The following is a 16,978-nucleotide window of genomic DNA, read 5'->3' as shown; positions in this document are numbered from 1 at the left end:
TAATAAACTTTATGCACATAATACTAAAAACGTAGAACTACAGTGTCCTAACTGCACATTATAAATTATAATCAACATTACAGTCGAGTACGGTGTAACAATTATTCTTCTAAAATCAACGATACAATTTTCAATATTTTTACTTAACCAAAATAATACAACGATAAAATATGCAGTAAATATTGATTTAAGTAGGTATTGTGCTTATAATTGTTCGATATTTATTATTTACCGATTATAACTTATTATAAATATGTATCGTAATGTTTGTGTAATGTCTGACGACATTATATAACCATGTTAGTAAGTAAACAAAGTCAACCGCTACAATCAATAATAATAATTATTATAAAATGATTAGTGTATAAAATGTTTAACAACTAAATTGTGGATGATGAAAATATTGAAAATACAGTAATCCTGTAAAGCATAATCGTGTTTTATTTGATTATGGAAATAGAACATCATAAAATTATATAATATAACAATAAAAATCTAAGAATTTAAAAGGACGTGTAATTTTGTAAGAAAACAAAAAACCAAACCACCAAGTTCGAAAGCCATCAAATAAATAAACTGTCGTATAAATACATATTACTTTAATAGTATGCATACAATTCCATAGAGAGGGGTCTCGGAATTCGCACTAAAGCGTTTGCGTGAGCATTTTTTATGGTATCACTCGATACGGTGTATTGTGTTTGTGTATTTTTAAATGTTTTTGTTTCTTTTCGCGAAAACTAAATTACGAACAGCACAAAACGCTTAAACACGCCCGGAATATTATATGTATTTAGTTTATCAAGTATCGAAAATTCGAATTTATATTTTCGGTCGGAGCGTGGTTTTTGGGTTTCTCGTTTTAACACTACGATTGTCACACACAATTAAATAAAAATAACAAAAAATAAAAATAATAATATAATAATAATAATAATGTACATATTTTAAAAGCCGATCAATCTCGTGCGTCCTATAGTCTTATAATAACGACACCAATTAGAGTATTATATAATCATGAAGACGATTACTATAATATATATATATATACTATATAGGTAGCTCATCCTTGGGACAAAGACTTGACGACGATTGCAGTGGCCGTTGTGAGTTCGCATTCCTTTTCCTTTGGCCACGTTCCTGTCAGACCGTTGGAAATACTCGCTGGCGTCACGTCTCGTTCGCTATCCACGTGATCCGCCTGCGTGCAAATCTCGTTCCACGCGAACTGTACGTCAACCTCTTCGGTCAGCCGACTGCACACCACGAACCGTATAACCAGCTTAGACCGGACGGTGGCCGTGACCAGGTAAATTTGACCGCTAGCCATGAGTCGCTCGTAAAGGTTTTTCGTCCATACGTTATCGCCCTACAGGTGAACGAAAACTCGGTTAATGACGTATCACAAACCGTGGACGTATTCTTTGCGAAGGTGTTGTAACAGTAAAATTTTAGATTACGAGTGGAACAGATTATATTATATACTTTATACTAGGTATGTGGTTTTACAATTATCTGCTTATTTTTCCTGCCATCACCTTTTGCAGCAGTAAAATTAATATATGCTTTAAACTTTACCTTTGGAGGGTTTTATGGTTTTGAAAATTGAAATATGTACCTAAAATTATACGTTTGAATTTGTACAAACTAAAAGAAAATTACGAGAAAACGAAAATATTCACGTAATTGAATTTATCGTTCTTTTTTTTTATTATTATTATTTAATTATTATATTGATATGGTTAAATAATTTAATGGTAAAAAAACTTACAGTTTTATCAAATATATTTATATAAATAATATTTTCTAGACATGAAATAATTTTATATAATTTTATATTATTTATAGAAATTTGATATATTTATCTTTTTTAGATTTGTATGTGAATAAACTAATTATAATACAATATTGGTAAGCTATCTATAAGAATTTCAAATTTTCAAATTTTTTTAATTTTTTCATATACATTTTAATGAAAAAATTGCATGTTGGTCAATAAAGTTTTAACATTAATACAAAATTATTTTATTACTGTGCCAATTAAAATTTAAAAATATTGAAAATGTATACGGACATTTTTTTTATTTTTGTTTGAAGTTTAAATGTTAACAAAATTCATTTAAATCACGAACATTTTCTATGAGATACTGTATAGTAATAACTAATAAATGCATAAAATTTACAATTTCAATAAATAAATGAAAAATAAATAAATAGAAAATTTAGTGCAACGTTCTTCTCTAAAAATATTAATAATACATCGGCACAATTTTTTATTATATATAGTAGATAGGTATTCAAAGTTTTAATTTTGACAAAATTATACATTTAAACGGAAAAAAAAATTTTCAGCGCTCTTACAGTTTAAGTTATTATGTTGTTATTCAAAAATATTAACTCTAATAAAGGCTATTTAAATAATATAGATGTATACTAGTATACAATAAATTTACATATTATTTATTTATTTAATAAACAATATTGGTGTGAAATTTGCCATTTAAATAGACTGGAGGGTATTGTGATTGGCAAATAAACGATTCCATGTTTAACGGTCTTCTCAATTGGAATACAAATACATGTATTTAACCGATATGGACTTATAATACGTCACATTATTTATGATATTTACCTTTAATCGGAAGCAAACCAATCCCATGGTTACAGTGATGACTTCAAACCTCGGGTCCTGGTTGACGAGCTTTCCGAACATGTCCGCCAATTGGATCTGTTTTTTAATGTGTGCCTGTAGGCCCTCCACACCGTACAATTTCAACACAAACCACATTTTCAAAGATCTGAATCTCCGGCCCAACGATATTTGCCAATGCTGTAACATAAATACGACCGCGGTAAGAAATATGACGGTGATTGTACAGAGTATATTTTAATGTAAAAATAATACTATTAAAATAAACTGTTAAAAACTTGTTTGGTCTGTATTTTTCACTATTTACTAACAGTAATAATTTTAGTACAGTTACTATTATTTTTCATTACCAATCAATGTCGGATTTAGGAAGGGGTGCAAGGGTTAAAGGGTTAAAGTGTTCTGGAAACTCAAATCTGAGGTTGTCTTAGTGGTCTCGGGTTGATGATTTAGATTTTCTAACTTTATAAGCTGATAAATCATTAAAATTATTGAATAATAGTCAAGAAAAAAAGAGCATTTTAATAAATTATTCGCACTTGTTTATTTTACACTGTTATAAAATATAGACTCAGTTTTATCTTTACATATGATTCGGTTTAAAGGAACACAAGTGCTATGAGATATTACCTACAAGAAATATTGTCTTTTTAAATTTATCTTTTATCAAATACTAAAAGAATTTTTTTTTTTAAGGAACTTCCAGTATTATAGTAATTGCACCCCGGACTTTCGAATCTCAAGTATAGCACAAAATATATCGTAACATTTTGGTATATAGCATACACGATAAATTGATATACCTAATCATTTTTTCCCTATATATTAATATGTACAAAATTTATAGTCATTACTCTGTAATCCGGTACTTGGGGATCCTGACTCTGGTAATTGTGCTTCAAGTATACCCGGTCCACGTTGAACGCATCCACCAAATAAGTGGCGTTCTTCACCCACAAGGCCGAACAGTCAAAGTTCACCAAGAGCCACTTATGCAAGTTGACGTCGAACGAGTCCGCGTATTGTACTCCCGCCATCAGATATCTGTATTCCGGCAAAACGAATGCGGCACCTATTGAAGACGATAAACGAACAACACACACACCAGAATTTATAGCCATTAATAATGATATAGGTAATGATATACTGTTAAATAACATACATTTTTCTCGAACAATACGAAATATTTAACATTTCGTCGATATGCTATATTAATATCATGGAAGTCTTAAAGAGCAGGCTTAGCCCACTCCCCTCTCCAAAATATTTAATAATTAATCATCTTACTAGTTAAATAGTGTCAGTTATTTTGCAAAAATAATGAATATCATAATATAAATACGTACGTAATATGTTAATTTAATTTATTTTCATTAAGTTTTATTCAAATATGCAAAACAGCATTTCATATTTGAATGTTCTATACTTTAAGACAATTTTATAAACATACATTACTCCTCAGGTTGCTATTTTTACTACTTTCAATTTGGATATGCTTCAAGTCCTAATAGTTACTATTATGTGCCAACTTCCGTCTATAATATTAGGCATTAAAATACTAATATATATAACATCATTAATATTGTATTAAATGTATATAACATATTATTAATATTATTAATATAATAAAATTTAATACCTATCGACAATGAAGTAAATCTTCAAAATTTTACCTTTAGGTGAAATCAACAACCAAATCGACAAGAATAACGTCTGTTGATTTGGCATTCTAATATCGTGAGTGAGACAATATTGAAATTTACATTTACATATTATATTACAGCCAAGCCTCGCTAATCCGAACATCTAGTTAATCCGCATTATCGACTATTATTGATTGATTAATAAATAATTTTTTAAATCGGTTTTAAAAAAAATTGTAAGTTTGTAAGTCAACGATGTTGTGCTAAGACTAAAAATATAATGTCATGATAAAAAAAATGTATTTCAATAGTTTTATCCATCTAAGACCTGTTGGTTCACAGACATTCTAAAGCTCATTTAGTTTAATCATAATGAATCGTCCTGTTTCAACGATTCTATATTAGCGAGACTCCCAAACTGCATATTATAATATTAAATATCGTTTTCAAAGCTCTGTGCATTTTACGTATATATATATACATAATTATATTATACAACAGTCGTCGTAGGTAAAGCGGCAGCGGCCTGTGTACCTGCATAAGCGGCGTCGACGTGCAACCAAATGTCGTTTTTGTTACAGATGGGGCCCAGCTCCTCCAGACAATCGAACGCGCAAGTCCCAGTGGTGCCCAACGTGGCAACTACGTAACACGGTATCAGCCCTTTGGCGACGTCTTCGGCTATGGCTTCAGCCAGAATGGCACCGGTCATCCTTCCATTAATGTCTGCCTTGAGCATCTTCATCGGCATCGATCCCAGGAGACCTGCTTTCTCTACGCTCGAATTGGACTGATCTATATATAGGCGCGGCGAGTACACACGTTTTATTAAACAAAGAAAACGATCGCAATAATTTTTGATATTATCATATCATTATCAATTGTGCTTTATATATGGTGGAGTTTCCTGCAAAAACTTACCGGAAGTGTAAGCAACTAATTTCGCTTTGATCTCGCCGTCGGTCATAGTCGGGTTGAGTGCTTTGATCCGCTTTGTCGTGCGATCTTTGGCAGCCAACAGACACACAAACGTGGCTTCACTGGCGCTTCCCTGCGTGAACCAGACAAACAAATTATCATTATTGTTGTTGTTGTTATTGTGACCGAAAAAACAGCCACATTTTTTTCGTTAACTCAATACAGATACAACAGAGATATAATTATATTTTGTTTATAAATACCTGAATTATGCCCCCGCCAGGTCCTTCAGATTCGTTTAAAAACTCTTTCGGCAAGTCTAAAATTTTTCCAAACCAATTCATAACTTGCACTTCGAGTTCGGTGCACGCTGGGCTCGTTATCTGTGAAAAATTCGCACTATTAAACTAATATTTCAATTTCACTCGAACATTGAACATAAATATTAACAACTGCGGGAGTACAGTACTGGCACATGGCACATAGCTTTAAGCTCTATTATAGAGAGTTCAAAAGTGACGTTCTAAGTTTTAGAAACTTTCTAGTTAATTACACCCATTTCATAATATAAACTACAATTCAAACTTTGTTTGATATTGTAAAACATTAAACAATGGAAACAATTTTTGTAGCACCAATTCCGTTTAGAATTTTTCAAACAGTCATTGTTTATTATCGTTTTTATGATAAAAAAAAATTATAATTCATGTACACGAAATTGTCAGTTTAATAAATGTATATGAACAATTTATATAGAAGTGGTTAACATTAATTAAAAATTTTTAAAAATTAATAAAAAACACAAGAAATGTATTGCCTACTTTCATCGATGTCTCTTGGCTTTAATATTCGAAGAATAATTTTTTGTAGAAACATAAACATAATATTTTTACAAAAAAAAGAGTTATATGCTATAAAATTAAGTATTATAATAAGATTTGCAATAGTTTATCATGATATAATGTAGTGATAACTTTTCTAATAATTTCAATGACACGTTTACCTACAGATTAAAATAGTATATTATAAATATAGAAAAACACTAAAAAAATAATTTGTATTTATAGTTAAAGCCAAAGTTTGACTTGTTTTTGATTTATTTTTTCTGTTGATACAGTGGCTATAAACAATTTAGCCTACCTACTTGAACTTTGGCATTTTTAAAAGAACACTAAAAGCTGAAACAAATAACAACGTTCGCCATTTTTTAAACTATTCTATTATTAATGCTACATTAAAATTCAAGAACATATACCTGATAAATAATGTATTGTAAAGAACGTACCTATATGTTTTGTCTCACGATGGATTTAAAACTTATCTACTGTTTTGCTATCAAACAATTCGTATGATAAAAATCGTGTAAAATATTATAAATTTTAAATGAAAAAAATGTATATGCATATAGTCTTACAATGAAGACTTACTATAATTAAAAATGGCTATTATTTGACTAATAAATTATTAAATTCAAGTGGGATTTTGTATAATATGTATAATTCTCATTTTTGATAAATCTTATTATGACTTATATAAGCACATTATGATTTATGATCATTTCAAAAACTGTAAAATCCTTTTATTTACTATATAATTACTATGGATTAAAACATTTATGATAATCATGAGTTTTATATAAATTATACCTAGTTGTAGTCGATATTAATTATTTTGACGAACATTAAATAATGTGCACAAGTAAATTCTTAAAATAAAAATTAACGATTTTAATATAATAAAATTGAATTCCCTATAATTTACCCCATGTATATTAGAATAAATTCTTAAGCTCTTCGTAACAATCTTTATAAAATAATACAGTTTTATATGTACCTTATACGGTAGAGAGCTATTCCACAAATTTCCCGTATCATGAACATTTTAATAACTATTTATTTACATAATATACGATTCCGCATAATTTTTAATGCAGTATTACCATTATATACTTGGTATCGTTATTATAAATTACAATTTATAATTTGTATAAATGTATAAATTATATTATGAATAATATTGTAAAAATCATTTGTAAATAGGTAAATGTTTTAAGTTATTCATTATAATTCAATATAATTGAGGCGTAGGTAGGTACAATAGTTTAAATTATTATTTATTATTCTTATGAAATAATAATAAGTAGCTATAATATATTTATACATTTAAATGAGACTTTTCCTGTCGGAAATAAAGTTAAGTTAGAATATAAAATGAAATTAATCAAATGTTGACAGTTGTTAATGCTGCCATCTCATATAAAAAAAAAGGTAGGCAGTAGGTACATTAGCTATCGAGTGGGTCACTATTATGGATGTATTAAATTCAAATTCAATGATGCGTAATTGTATAAAAAAAAAAAAAATGGTGACGGTCTGTCAGCCTATAACGTTAAGTATACTTGGTGATATATTATTTTTGTATACCTATCTAATTAATTTATTTCACTTTTAGTAATTATTAGATTATTAGTATTTAACTATTATATTAATATATACCATATTATATCAACTTATGTAACTCAAAATGTATAGTATCGTCCTGTAAACATCCTAAAATAGTAAAAGTAGGTTCATAATATATTAATATATAAATAGATAATATCTAAAAACAAATCAAAAATGTCATTGCGTATAGTAAAATGTATATAATATAACCTTTAATACACGTAAATATTTTAAATTTCCGCGAATAATGCTTATAAATTATAATAAAATAATAATTAACACCGTTATTTATCGTTTAAACAAGTAATTTTGTCCAAATTTTAACTGAAAATGTCTATAAAAATTATTGCCTTTATATATTTATTAAATTCTATGGTTTCAACATGAACTAATTATGAGAAATTTTGCATTATATTTTCGAACGTGTATACACGTTAAAAACATTTTTTTTTATGAGTTGTAAACTAAGTACAAAACAGTTGGCAATTTTTTGTGATTTTGATGAATCAATCCCATTTAAAAATTGAAACACTTTTTACATTTAAACAAAAAAAACAACATTATTGTAAAATCAAAAACAGAAAAAAAAATCTAAAAACAAAATATGTTTTGTTTTAGTTATATTTTTCAATGTAGCTACGTTAAATGTAAATTAATATTAAATTTGTGGAATCATGTTGCGATATAGTTGTATCGTTCTATAGTTTTCCAAAGACAAATTATCCACTTTCAAACAACATATTTTACATCAAAACAGCTTTATTCGCTTTTGAATAAATGCGTTTTATATTACATAGATATACCTCCGTACCCAAGAAAATCCTATACATCCGATCCCGTTGCTCAACATGTCTCCAATGATGGACGGATAAGAGTTTCCAGTTGGAAAAAATGCATGAAACTGCGGTGAGTTCCAGTGTGTAACGCCAGGCATGATTACTTTCTCAAAATCAGCAATCACTGTCTTCCAATGTTCACCTTTGACCGGGGCCTCGGATGGCACCATTTCATACAGATATCCCGGTTTGACGGTAGACAGAACAGGCCTAAAACGAATGTATTTTTTGATTTAAATTATATCATTTTATGTACCGCAAACACGCTCGTTATTATAGTAGGTAAGTATTACTATTTGCGAGTTTTTCGCAATTATAATTTCATCTTAATTTACAAAATTTTAAATAATATTCTTTATACAATATTCATGGTGATTAACCCTCTTTTTGGTTAGTAATAAATTAATTGAAAATTCTAATTTTTAGAATTATTAAACATGCTGAAAGTCTGTAAGTTTGTATAGTCAGATAAGATACTCTTTGAATGGAAAAAAAATCTAAATATTTGATAATATGATCATTGATCATTAGGTAATTACTAAAAAATTTCAAAAATCAGAATTTTAATAAATGCATTATCAAAATATAACTAATAGGGAAGTGATCAATGATCATAATATTGGTAAGTCGATGTATATCTGATGACATAACTAATAATAATAATAACACTTATTTTACATAATATGTAATGTATTATAATATAGCGACAATTTATTATGGCGATGAAAATAGTTATTTTTCATATATATATATATATACCTGTCTCGGATGTTGTCCATGTAGTCGGCGAGATAGTCGATGACAGTTTTCCCACATTCTCTAAACGATTCAGAATCCATTTTCTATTATTTTACGATGACGGACGACGAAAAAACAATCGTATTACCTAAGTAAAATAACATAATAAATTAGCGTTATTTAATTATTAAATTATTAAACGAAATAATTGTTCATGACGTTACGACACAATACTATCGTATCGGTCATCGTCGTTATGGTACTTAGGTAGTCAGTGATAACCGTATAAATTGTAAACCAATAATTAAGATGCGAACAACCAACAGGAGGAATATGCCGTTTACGTCTAATCTAATATACGTGACCTACATAGAGATGCCAATCGCGTCGCACCACCGTGTGTTCGCTTGAAAACCCATCGACCATATAATATACCACTTATTACCGTCTGATAAGCTTTATTGCAAAGGAAAACGTTAGGGTTAAATCGTACATGCGTGCTGTAAAATATTGCGATAATTTCTCGATTTCGAATCAAATTAATGCATCGACACATCCATCTATACGATTGTTTTTAAAATTAATTACGATGCAGCGAGTATAGATCATAATATTATTAGGTATATTATACGTACATACTGCAGTGATGTACAATATAATAATATATAAGCCTTTGGATGATTATAAATGATTCGTGTTTGGTGCATACAATTAACTGCAATAGCAGCTTAACTCCGACCAACGGTATATACATAATATGTACCTATACAGAGAAAAAATATGCGCTACTGGTGATCGTCGTATTGTTCGCTTTATACACATAGACACGGTCTATACATCAATTTAATTATATATATATGTGTAATATTGAAACTTCTTTCCAAGAAAAAATATTAGTAGACTTTCAAGGACATTTATTGACATTGCTTATTACTATGATGTCTGCGTCATAACGATATTTAATATACATTTTTGACAAACTGCATACATAGTTTCCAGACGTAATAACACGTATTGTTATTTTGAGAATCAACGAACTTTATATTTGCAATATTTGCAAGTGTGTACGTGTGTGTGTGTGTGTGTGTGTGTGTTTGTCATCGAGGGTTCAAGTGGGTACGAAACATATATTCAAAGTCGTGTTAAGGACGCGTTCGGTTTTGTTTCGTTGGAAAAGGTTGCGCGATCAATGGACGCGTGTAATGGCATAATATGTGGGGACCATAATGATACTGCAAAAACAAAACGGAAAAAAATCATCAAGGTTCGTGCGATACATTATAAAAAAAAGGTTAAAATAACGTAGCGCCGCGCCGACAAAGGGGGTCCGGGCCACGCGATGCAGCAGCGTTCCTATTTTTATAACAATTCAACGGCAGTAGTAAGATAATATTCATTATTATTATAATAATATATTACTACAGCGTGATATTATAATAAACGATTAATAATAATACATAGTGCCGTGTAGCATGACCGGCCACTAAAAGTTTAATGAATCAGGCGCAAGGTATCCGAATACAATAGTACGCCTATCGCGACGAAACTGACGGAAAATAATAATGTAATTTTCCTGTTGATGATGAAGAGAGGCCAACTTAAAAATAAATGCTTATCGCCGATTTTGCTTCCGTCCGCCGTCGAAAAGATTTATACGAGTATTCTGATATCATTTGTTTAATTTGTTAGGCCAGGATGGAACAGTAGGTGTCGACAAAATGTATAACTTATATAAATTAGAATTGTAGAAAGATGTTTGATTTAGTGGCGTTTTGGTACATAAGAAATCATTAAAATTTATTCTGATTGGGTGCCAGTGGCGAAACGTTTCCGACAACTGACAATCACCGCATAATTACGTCGGAAAAAATTTTTGCAATTCAATAACTGTTGATTTATTTTTTCATACCTATTTTTCATATTATAACAGATCATTTTTTTCACAATCTTTATACATCGTAAGTTATTAAGAATTTTGATTGTATTTTTTGTGATCAGATTTACCACGTACAGAACGTGATCGTGCAGGTACCATACGAGTTTATCGATTATTACATTTATTTAATACAATACTGTCTCGTACAATGTAAAAATTCAATAAATTTTTATTTTTTTTTTGTTATCTTTAATACTTTTTAGATAGTTAATATCCAATCAATTACTTTAACATTGCTATAATATATTTTAATGTTTATGATTGTCAAATTTGGTAAAATTGTATAACCCTCCCCTCACCCACCTCTACCACAACGCATCACAGACACCAAAAACAATGACGTACCGATTCATCCGCAGATGCTCATATACAATACTCGACCGTCCCCATTCAACCGTCTTTATAAATCCACGTAAATGTGTGTGTGTGTGTGTGTGTGTGTGTTGTGTCAAGGAATTCCGGAAGGTCATAGGGGTTGAGGGTGGAAAGCGAGCTCGACGTGTGTCAACGACGCGGCCATTAGTCAAAATCATCTCGTCCGGCGAGTAGTGTCTGCCGATGCGCGATTGATCGCCCTCGTTAACGGGGTTAACGAAAGGCGTTTTTATATCGCGAACAGTTTGACTTTTTTTCTTTGCATTTTTTTTTTTTGTTTCGCTCCGTTTACCCCACTCCGCTGTTTGCTATACGCACATGATAAATACTACAATACTACTAATTAGTGTTGTTATTATTATTATTTTCATACCATCGTTTATCATTAATCTTTAACGTCACGACCGTTTACAAACTAAAATTATGACGGTAGATACCTATATTATAATATTTAATCACACAGAGGTTCCGTCGATTTTGTATCGACTTCGCCAACTACTGTTAATAATATCAATACATCGATCCCGCCGGATACTATTCATTCCCCTCACCCTTGTACACTTTAAAATGTATAATCATATATATATATATATATATATATATATTAATAAATTGTATAAAATAAAAAATAATTTTAATTATCTAATTCAAACTCAAAATGTGTGTGTGAATATAGTATTGTAAAATTATATAAATTATATAATATATTAACTTTTTTTATTTATTTATCAAAGTAGTGAAAAAAAAGTGTATGAAAACAATATTTTGAAAATTTAACTATAATGATTTGAACATTAAATAATGTCGAAAGTTCACTTATTAACATGTGCCCGGGAGGATGAACATTGTCCAGTGGAATCGATTTAGTTAAAGCTATTATAAGCAGTAGCCAGCGGAATCAATACAAACCTTTTTACTAAGTAGATAGTTTAGGCGAAATCAATAATGTCCCATCGCAGAGACCAAAGCCAGATTCACAGCTGTGTCGTTTGTCGCGTCGTAATTCTTCAACCGTATTCTAATTGACCACCGTTATCGTGATATCATTTACAAACTATAATCGACCGGAAAATTTTTAGAGTTGGAAAAATCTCGATTTTTGGATACGACAAACGTATACAGTTTTAAACCCATCTCAAGAGCAAAGTCATCGAGGTCTAGTCTGCGGACGTTGTCTTCGTCGAAGCGTTTTAGTATTATACACGTTACGTATTTGTGCCAAACAGTAAACGCCTCGTCTCACAAACGTTCAAATGGATTGGAAACCGTATTGGTTGAGCTTTTTTAAAAGTATACGCACATGATACGTTTTTCGAACTCGTCGATTTATCATTGACTTCAAATTTATAAAAACGCCGCAATACCGAGGTGACCAACCTTAAAACTGTTGTACGCTTTTATGTGATGAAAAAAAAATGGTATAAAACCATTGAATAAAGTATTTTATAACATTATATAGACGCATATAGATAAATACATATAAATATAAAATAATATGTAGATAATATATAAGTAGGTGCCGCCGTGCAGGGTACCTAATACATTTTTAATTGCATATCAGTTCGTATATAAAACACGAATTTATTACATGGTTTTGAAATATTAATATGCAGAAATGAAAGTACGCGACGGGTAGATAAGCGTTTTTAAATATAGTTTTACAAACAACGACAAAAAAATCGTTTAAAAATATACAGTACCTAGCTTGAAAATATAATGTTTCTCTCTGTGGTCGTGCGACACGAGCAAGTACAAAATGATTTTCAATCGTTATACAAACTTTAATGTCTTTGTTGTACACGTCATAATATACCTGTCAACCTAACCTACCTAGAGATTCCCGCTGATTTGACTTATTACTGTGCCTAACTTACATTAATCTGGACGACTGATATCTCATATATAACACATTTATTTATTTTTTTGTAAAATATTTGATATTAATTTTAGAAATTTTAACTAAGAATTGTTTAAATAACTAGTAAATAAATAAGTAATTTCAGCAGTTTTATAGCTGAACTTACTATATAGATTAAAATGTTAATAGTTTTGATTTGTAAAGCTTTAATAGCAATTAGATGCTATATTTATTAAAGAATAGTAATGATAGTTAGATTGCGTAATTAAATGAATGTTGTAGAACTTGGCTTCTAAAACTTGCTTGATGCTCTTAAATTATGTATATAATAGATATGTAACTCGAAAATATTGACAATAAATAAGGCCTGAACAAACAACATTTCCTAGCCTGAAATTTTTTCACAGACCACCAAAAAACAAATCAATAAACATCATCATTATAATATTATATATTTCAATATTAATTTATCCCTAAATTTTTTTCGTTAGTTTTTTTCTACTCCAGTTGTTCATTGTAGGTAAAAACAAACTAATAATATTTTGAAGTGTTAGTGCAAAAATATAATATTAACTATTAAAAAATAAAAAACAATTTATAATCAACAAACTTACTTTTGGATAAATATAATATAATTTACACTCTAAACGATATACTTTTATAATAATATTGTGTTATACCTATTGATGGTAGGTATGATGTGGTTTTTATAATTTTCCAATCGCGCTTAATCGAACACTTGCACTATTATACTGCACTACCGGAACGTCCGAAAACAAATTGTTTGGGTTTCCGCTCAAAATGCACACCGGTCGATCACTAATAACTAATAATACAATATATTAAAATATAATATCTAACCCACTACTTTCTCTATTCTTCCGTCACCGTGTCCCTCTCTACATACAATATAAACATATAAAACCCGTCCCGCTTCATGCTCCGTCATTTTATATTAACACTTAACACTGTATTATAGTATTATAATCTTATGTCTAAAATTCGCATATAACGTCATGTCATTATAATAATAATATAATTCATTATATATATTTATATAATTATTATAATTATTATTATTTACAAACGCTACGTAACGCATAACAATATAATAACAATAACAAACAATAGCAAACGATACGCTTTTCTCGCATATTTTCCTCTCGGCCAAGAACAATGACTCTAAGCCGTCAAAAAACAAACACAAATAGTGGTCAATATAAAATTAATTGTTAGGTATTAATACTTGCATTCAGTCTCGTAAAATAAACTTTTTGAAAATATTCAAGTAATATTGTAAAAATATTATATATATGTAAAGTCGTATAGATAATTATCTAGTTAAAAAGTAGTTTTTAAAATGCGTATTCGTATAAATAAAAATACGGATATTTTAAAGTTTTTACTTAATGTTTTGTTTTACTTAATAAATCAACTGAATTGAATTTTTTAGCATTATCGTGTTAAACATTAATTTTATTAAATATTTTGCACAATATAAATTATTTTGGACTAACTATAAATTACTAGTCTGTTTTTTTTTTCGAGTAAATAATATTTTTGATTAGGTGTTAGGTATAAATCATCCAAAACAAAATATATACCTATATAATATTTTCAAAACTATATGCACATTACGCAAGGATCCATATTAAATGCACTAATAATAATTGTTTTTAAAAATATACTACCTATTTCGTATTATGTATTAAGTTCTTTAATCACTCTTATTCCATATTGGTACATTAATAGTTGACTGTTATATTATAATACTATAGATATATTATTTTAAAATACTATTCAAAGCACTATACACGCCCTTTAAAATTATATTACCCATAAACGATACCTATACCTATTTAAAAAATAAAACTTTTGATATATTTGTATATAGTTGACAAATTTTGACTTCTGTTTTCATATCTATTTCTCAAGTTTTATTTTTATTTTTGGTGAAGGAATTCAAAATATGAAACGTTTAAACTAAAAATAAAAAGTATTTGGTTTTAAGTACAGATACTTTGAGAATGTATTTATAAAATACTTAGTGCGTAATACTTGAAAAGTTTTTGAATACTTTCACACAGGTACTTTACAAGACTGGTTTTATTATTATTATCTCTCGAAGTCGAAGGCCATGCGATTATGTGTAACAAAATGCGTCGTTCAGTTTTTAATATATGATATCGTGGTCATATGATAACGACGATCTATCGTAGGTAATGTGCTTATTATATACATTATAATAATAATAATATTGCACGTTTCATTTGAACGAATAATCAAAAACCACATACTTTGTACTCAGATATAAGAAAAATATTATTATGTACAAAATTAAAATAAATCATGTGTATAACCAGACTTTCTACTTAAAATTTAAATTATAATATGAAATAGAAAATAGTCGAGGAAAAATATAAGTGACAATGTTTTATATTGAAGGTCTCGTTAAATAATTATTATATAAATTATAATGCTGATAACAATAATGATAAACATTTTTCATCTATGGTGTTTGGCGTTTGCTTACTACTTTCAAATGTTCTATCTCTATTTGATTTGCATAAGAATTCCCGTTTTCTGTAGTTGTTTTTTTTTTTATTTTTTCAAAAAAGATACTAGAATTTTTAATTTTTACAAACTAAATCTAATTTTTATAAAAATTCACCAAAACCACCTTCAAAGTTGAAAATCAAAGTATTTTATCGACTACTTATCGTGTAAATGTACACAAAAAACGCATGTTATTATAAAACGAAAATATTCGTCGCTCCATCGCGATTCAAAATCTAAAATTTGATTTTCATATTTTTCTTATCTTAAATTTTTTTTGTGAAAAATAAAAAAGCTATTACAATCAATACATAAATGAGAGGTTTTTTTTTTGTTTTTGATAAGTTAGTACGTTTTTGACGTATTTTCTTTTCTTTTTTTATGAGTCCCGTCGTTATACATTATCATCAGTTCTTATATTTGATTTGATTAATGATTATTGTACTTTTTTTCCCCATAAGTCATTACACGTATTTTTACCTTTGGGTAAACGAAGAATTATTCCAACATTGTAAAATATGAACTATCTAATAAAAGAAAATGATATTTTTATTTTTATTTAAAAAATACATTATATAAATGATGCTGTATAGGTACAAAAAATATTTAGAAATTGGCATTCTCTAGGGATAGACTTCTAAGGTTATAAATTAGATTTTCAATTTATAATATGTGTATCGAACACGTTACAGCCTTACAAGTATAAACGCTATCAAGAAATATTAAATATTAATAGTCTATTAAAATAAATTATTTTCATTTCAAGTGTATTATACACGAATCTATTGCAATAATTGGCATTGAAACACATAACTTGACGAGATCAATAAATTGTACATTGGAGTTAGCTATTTCATTAAATTTAGATATTTATTTAGATAATATGTATGTATAAATAAGAAGTCTATTTATATTATATGAAGCATAACGAATGCTTATTTATTAATAATATTATTACTATTATTGTTTATTATTTATAGACACCTATATAATAATAAATTCAAGTCGATGTTATAGCTATAGG

General features: G+C 28.7%; 1 protein-coding gene across 3 annotated transcripts in view; it reads right to left on the bottom strand.

The window, feature by feature from the left end:
- Window positions 1-418: 418 nt before the first annotated feature.
- The window catches only part of LOC114119006 (aromatic-L-amino-acid decarboxylase-like), a 32,497-nt gene continuing 15,937 nt past the window's right edge, over window positions 419-16,978 (bottom strand). Inside the window, exons 1-9 of one of the 3 annotated variants that reach the window (XM_050200642.1) lie at window positions 14,079-14,237; window positions 9,251-9,377; window positions 8,467-8,701; window positions 5,475-5,594; window positions 5,215-5,344; window positions 4,828-5,088; window positions 3,505-3,722; window positions 2,633-2,830; window positions 419-1,369 (exon numbers count right to left, since the gene is read on the bottom strand). In XM_050200642.1, the coding sequence (XP_050056599.1) occupies window positions 1,064-1,369; window positions 2,633-2,830; window positions 3,505-3,722; window positions 4,828-5,088; window positions 5,215-5,344; window positions 5,475-5,594; window positions 8,467-8,701; window positions 9,251-9,330 (1,548 nt within the window). In that variant the 5' untranslated portion in view covers window positions 9,331-9,377; window positions 14,079-14,237 and the 3' untranslated portion in view covers window positions 419-1,063. Of the gene's footprint in view, window positions 1,370-2,632; window positions 2,831-3,504; window positions 3,723-4,827; window positions 5,089-5,214; window positions 5,345-5,474; window positions 5,595-8,466; window positions 8,702-9,250; window positions 9,378-14,012; window positions 14,238-16,978 lie in introns of those variants that run through there. The other 2 variants (XM_050200643.1, XM_050200641.1) reach the window with 2 other exon arrangements.

The sequence above is a fragment of the Aphis gossypii genome, chromosome 2 (genome assembly GCF_020184175.1).
Source record: "Aphis gossypii isolate Hap1 chromosome 2, ASM2018417v2, whole genome shotgun sequence".
Lineage (NCBI taxonomy): Eukaryota > Metazoa > Arthropoda > Insecta > Hemiptera > Aphididae > Aphis > Aphis gossypii.
Note: the sequence above shows the minus strand (reverse complement) of the source record. Positions and strands in the feature narration are given on the sequence as shown.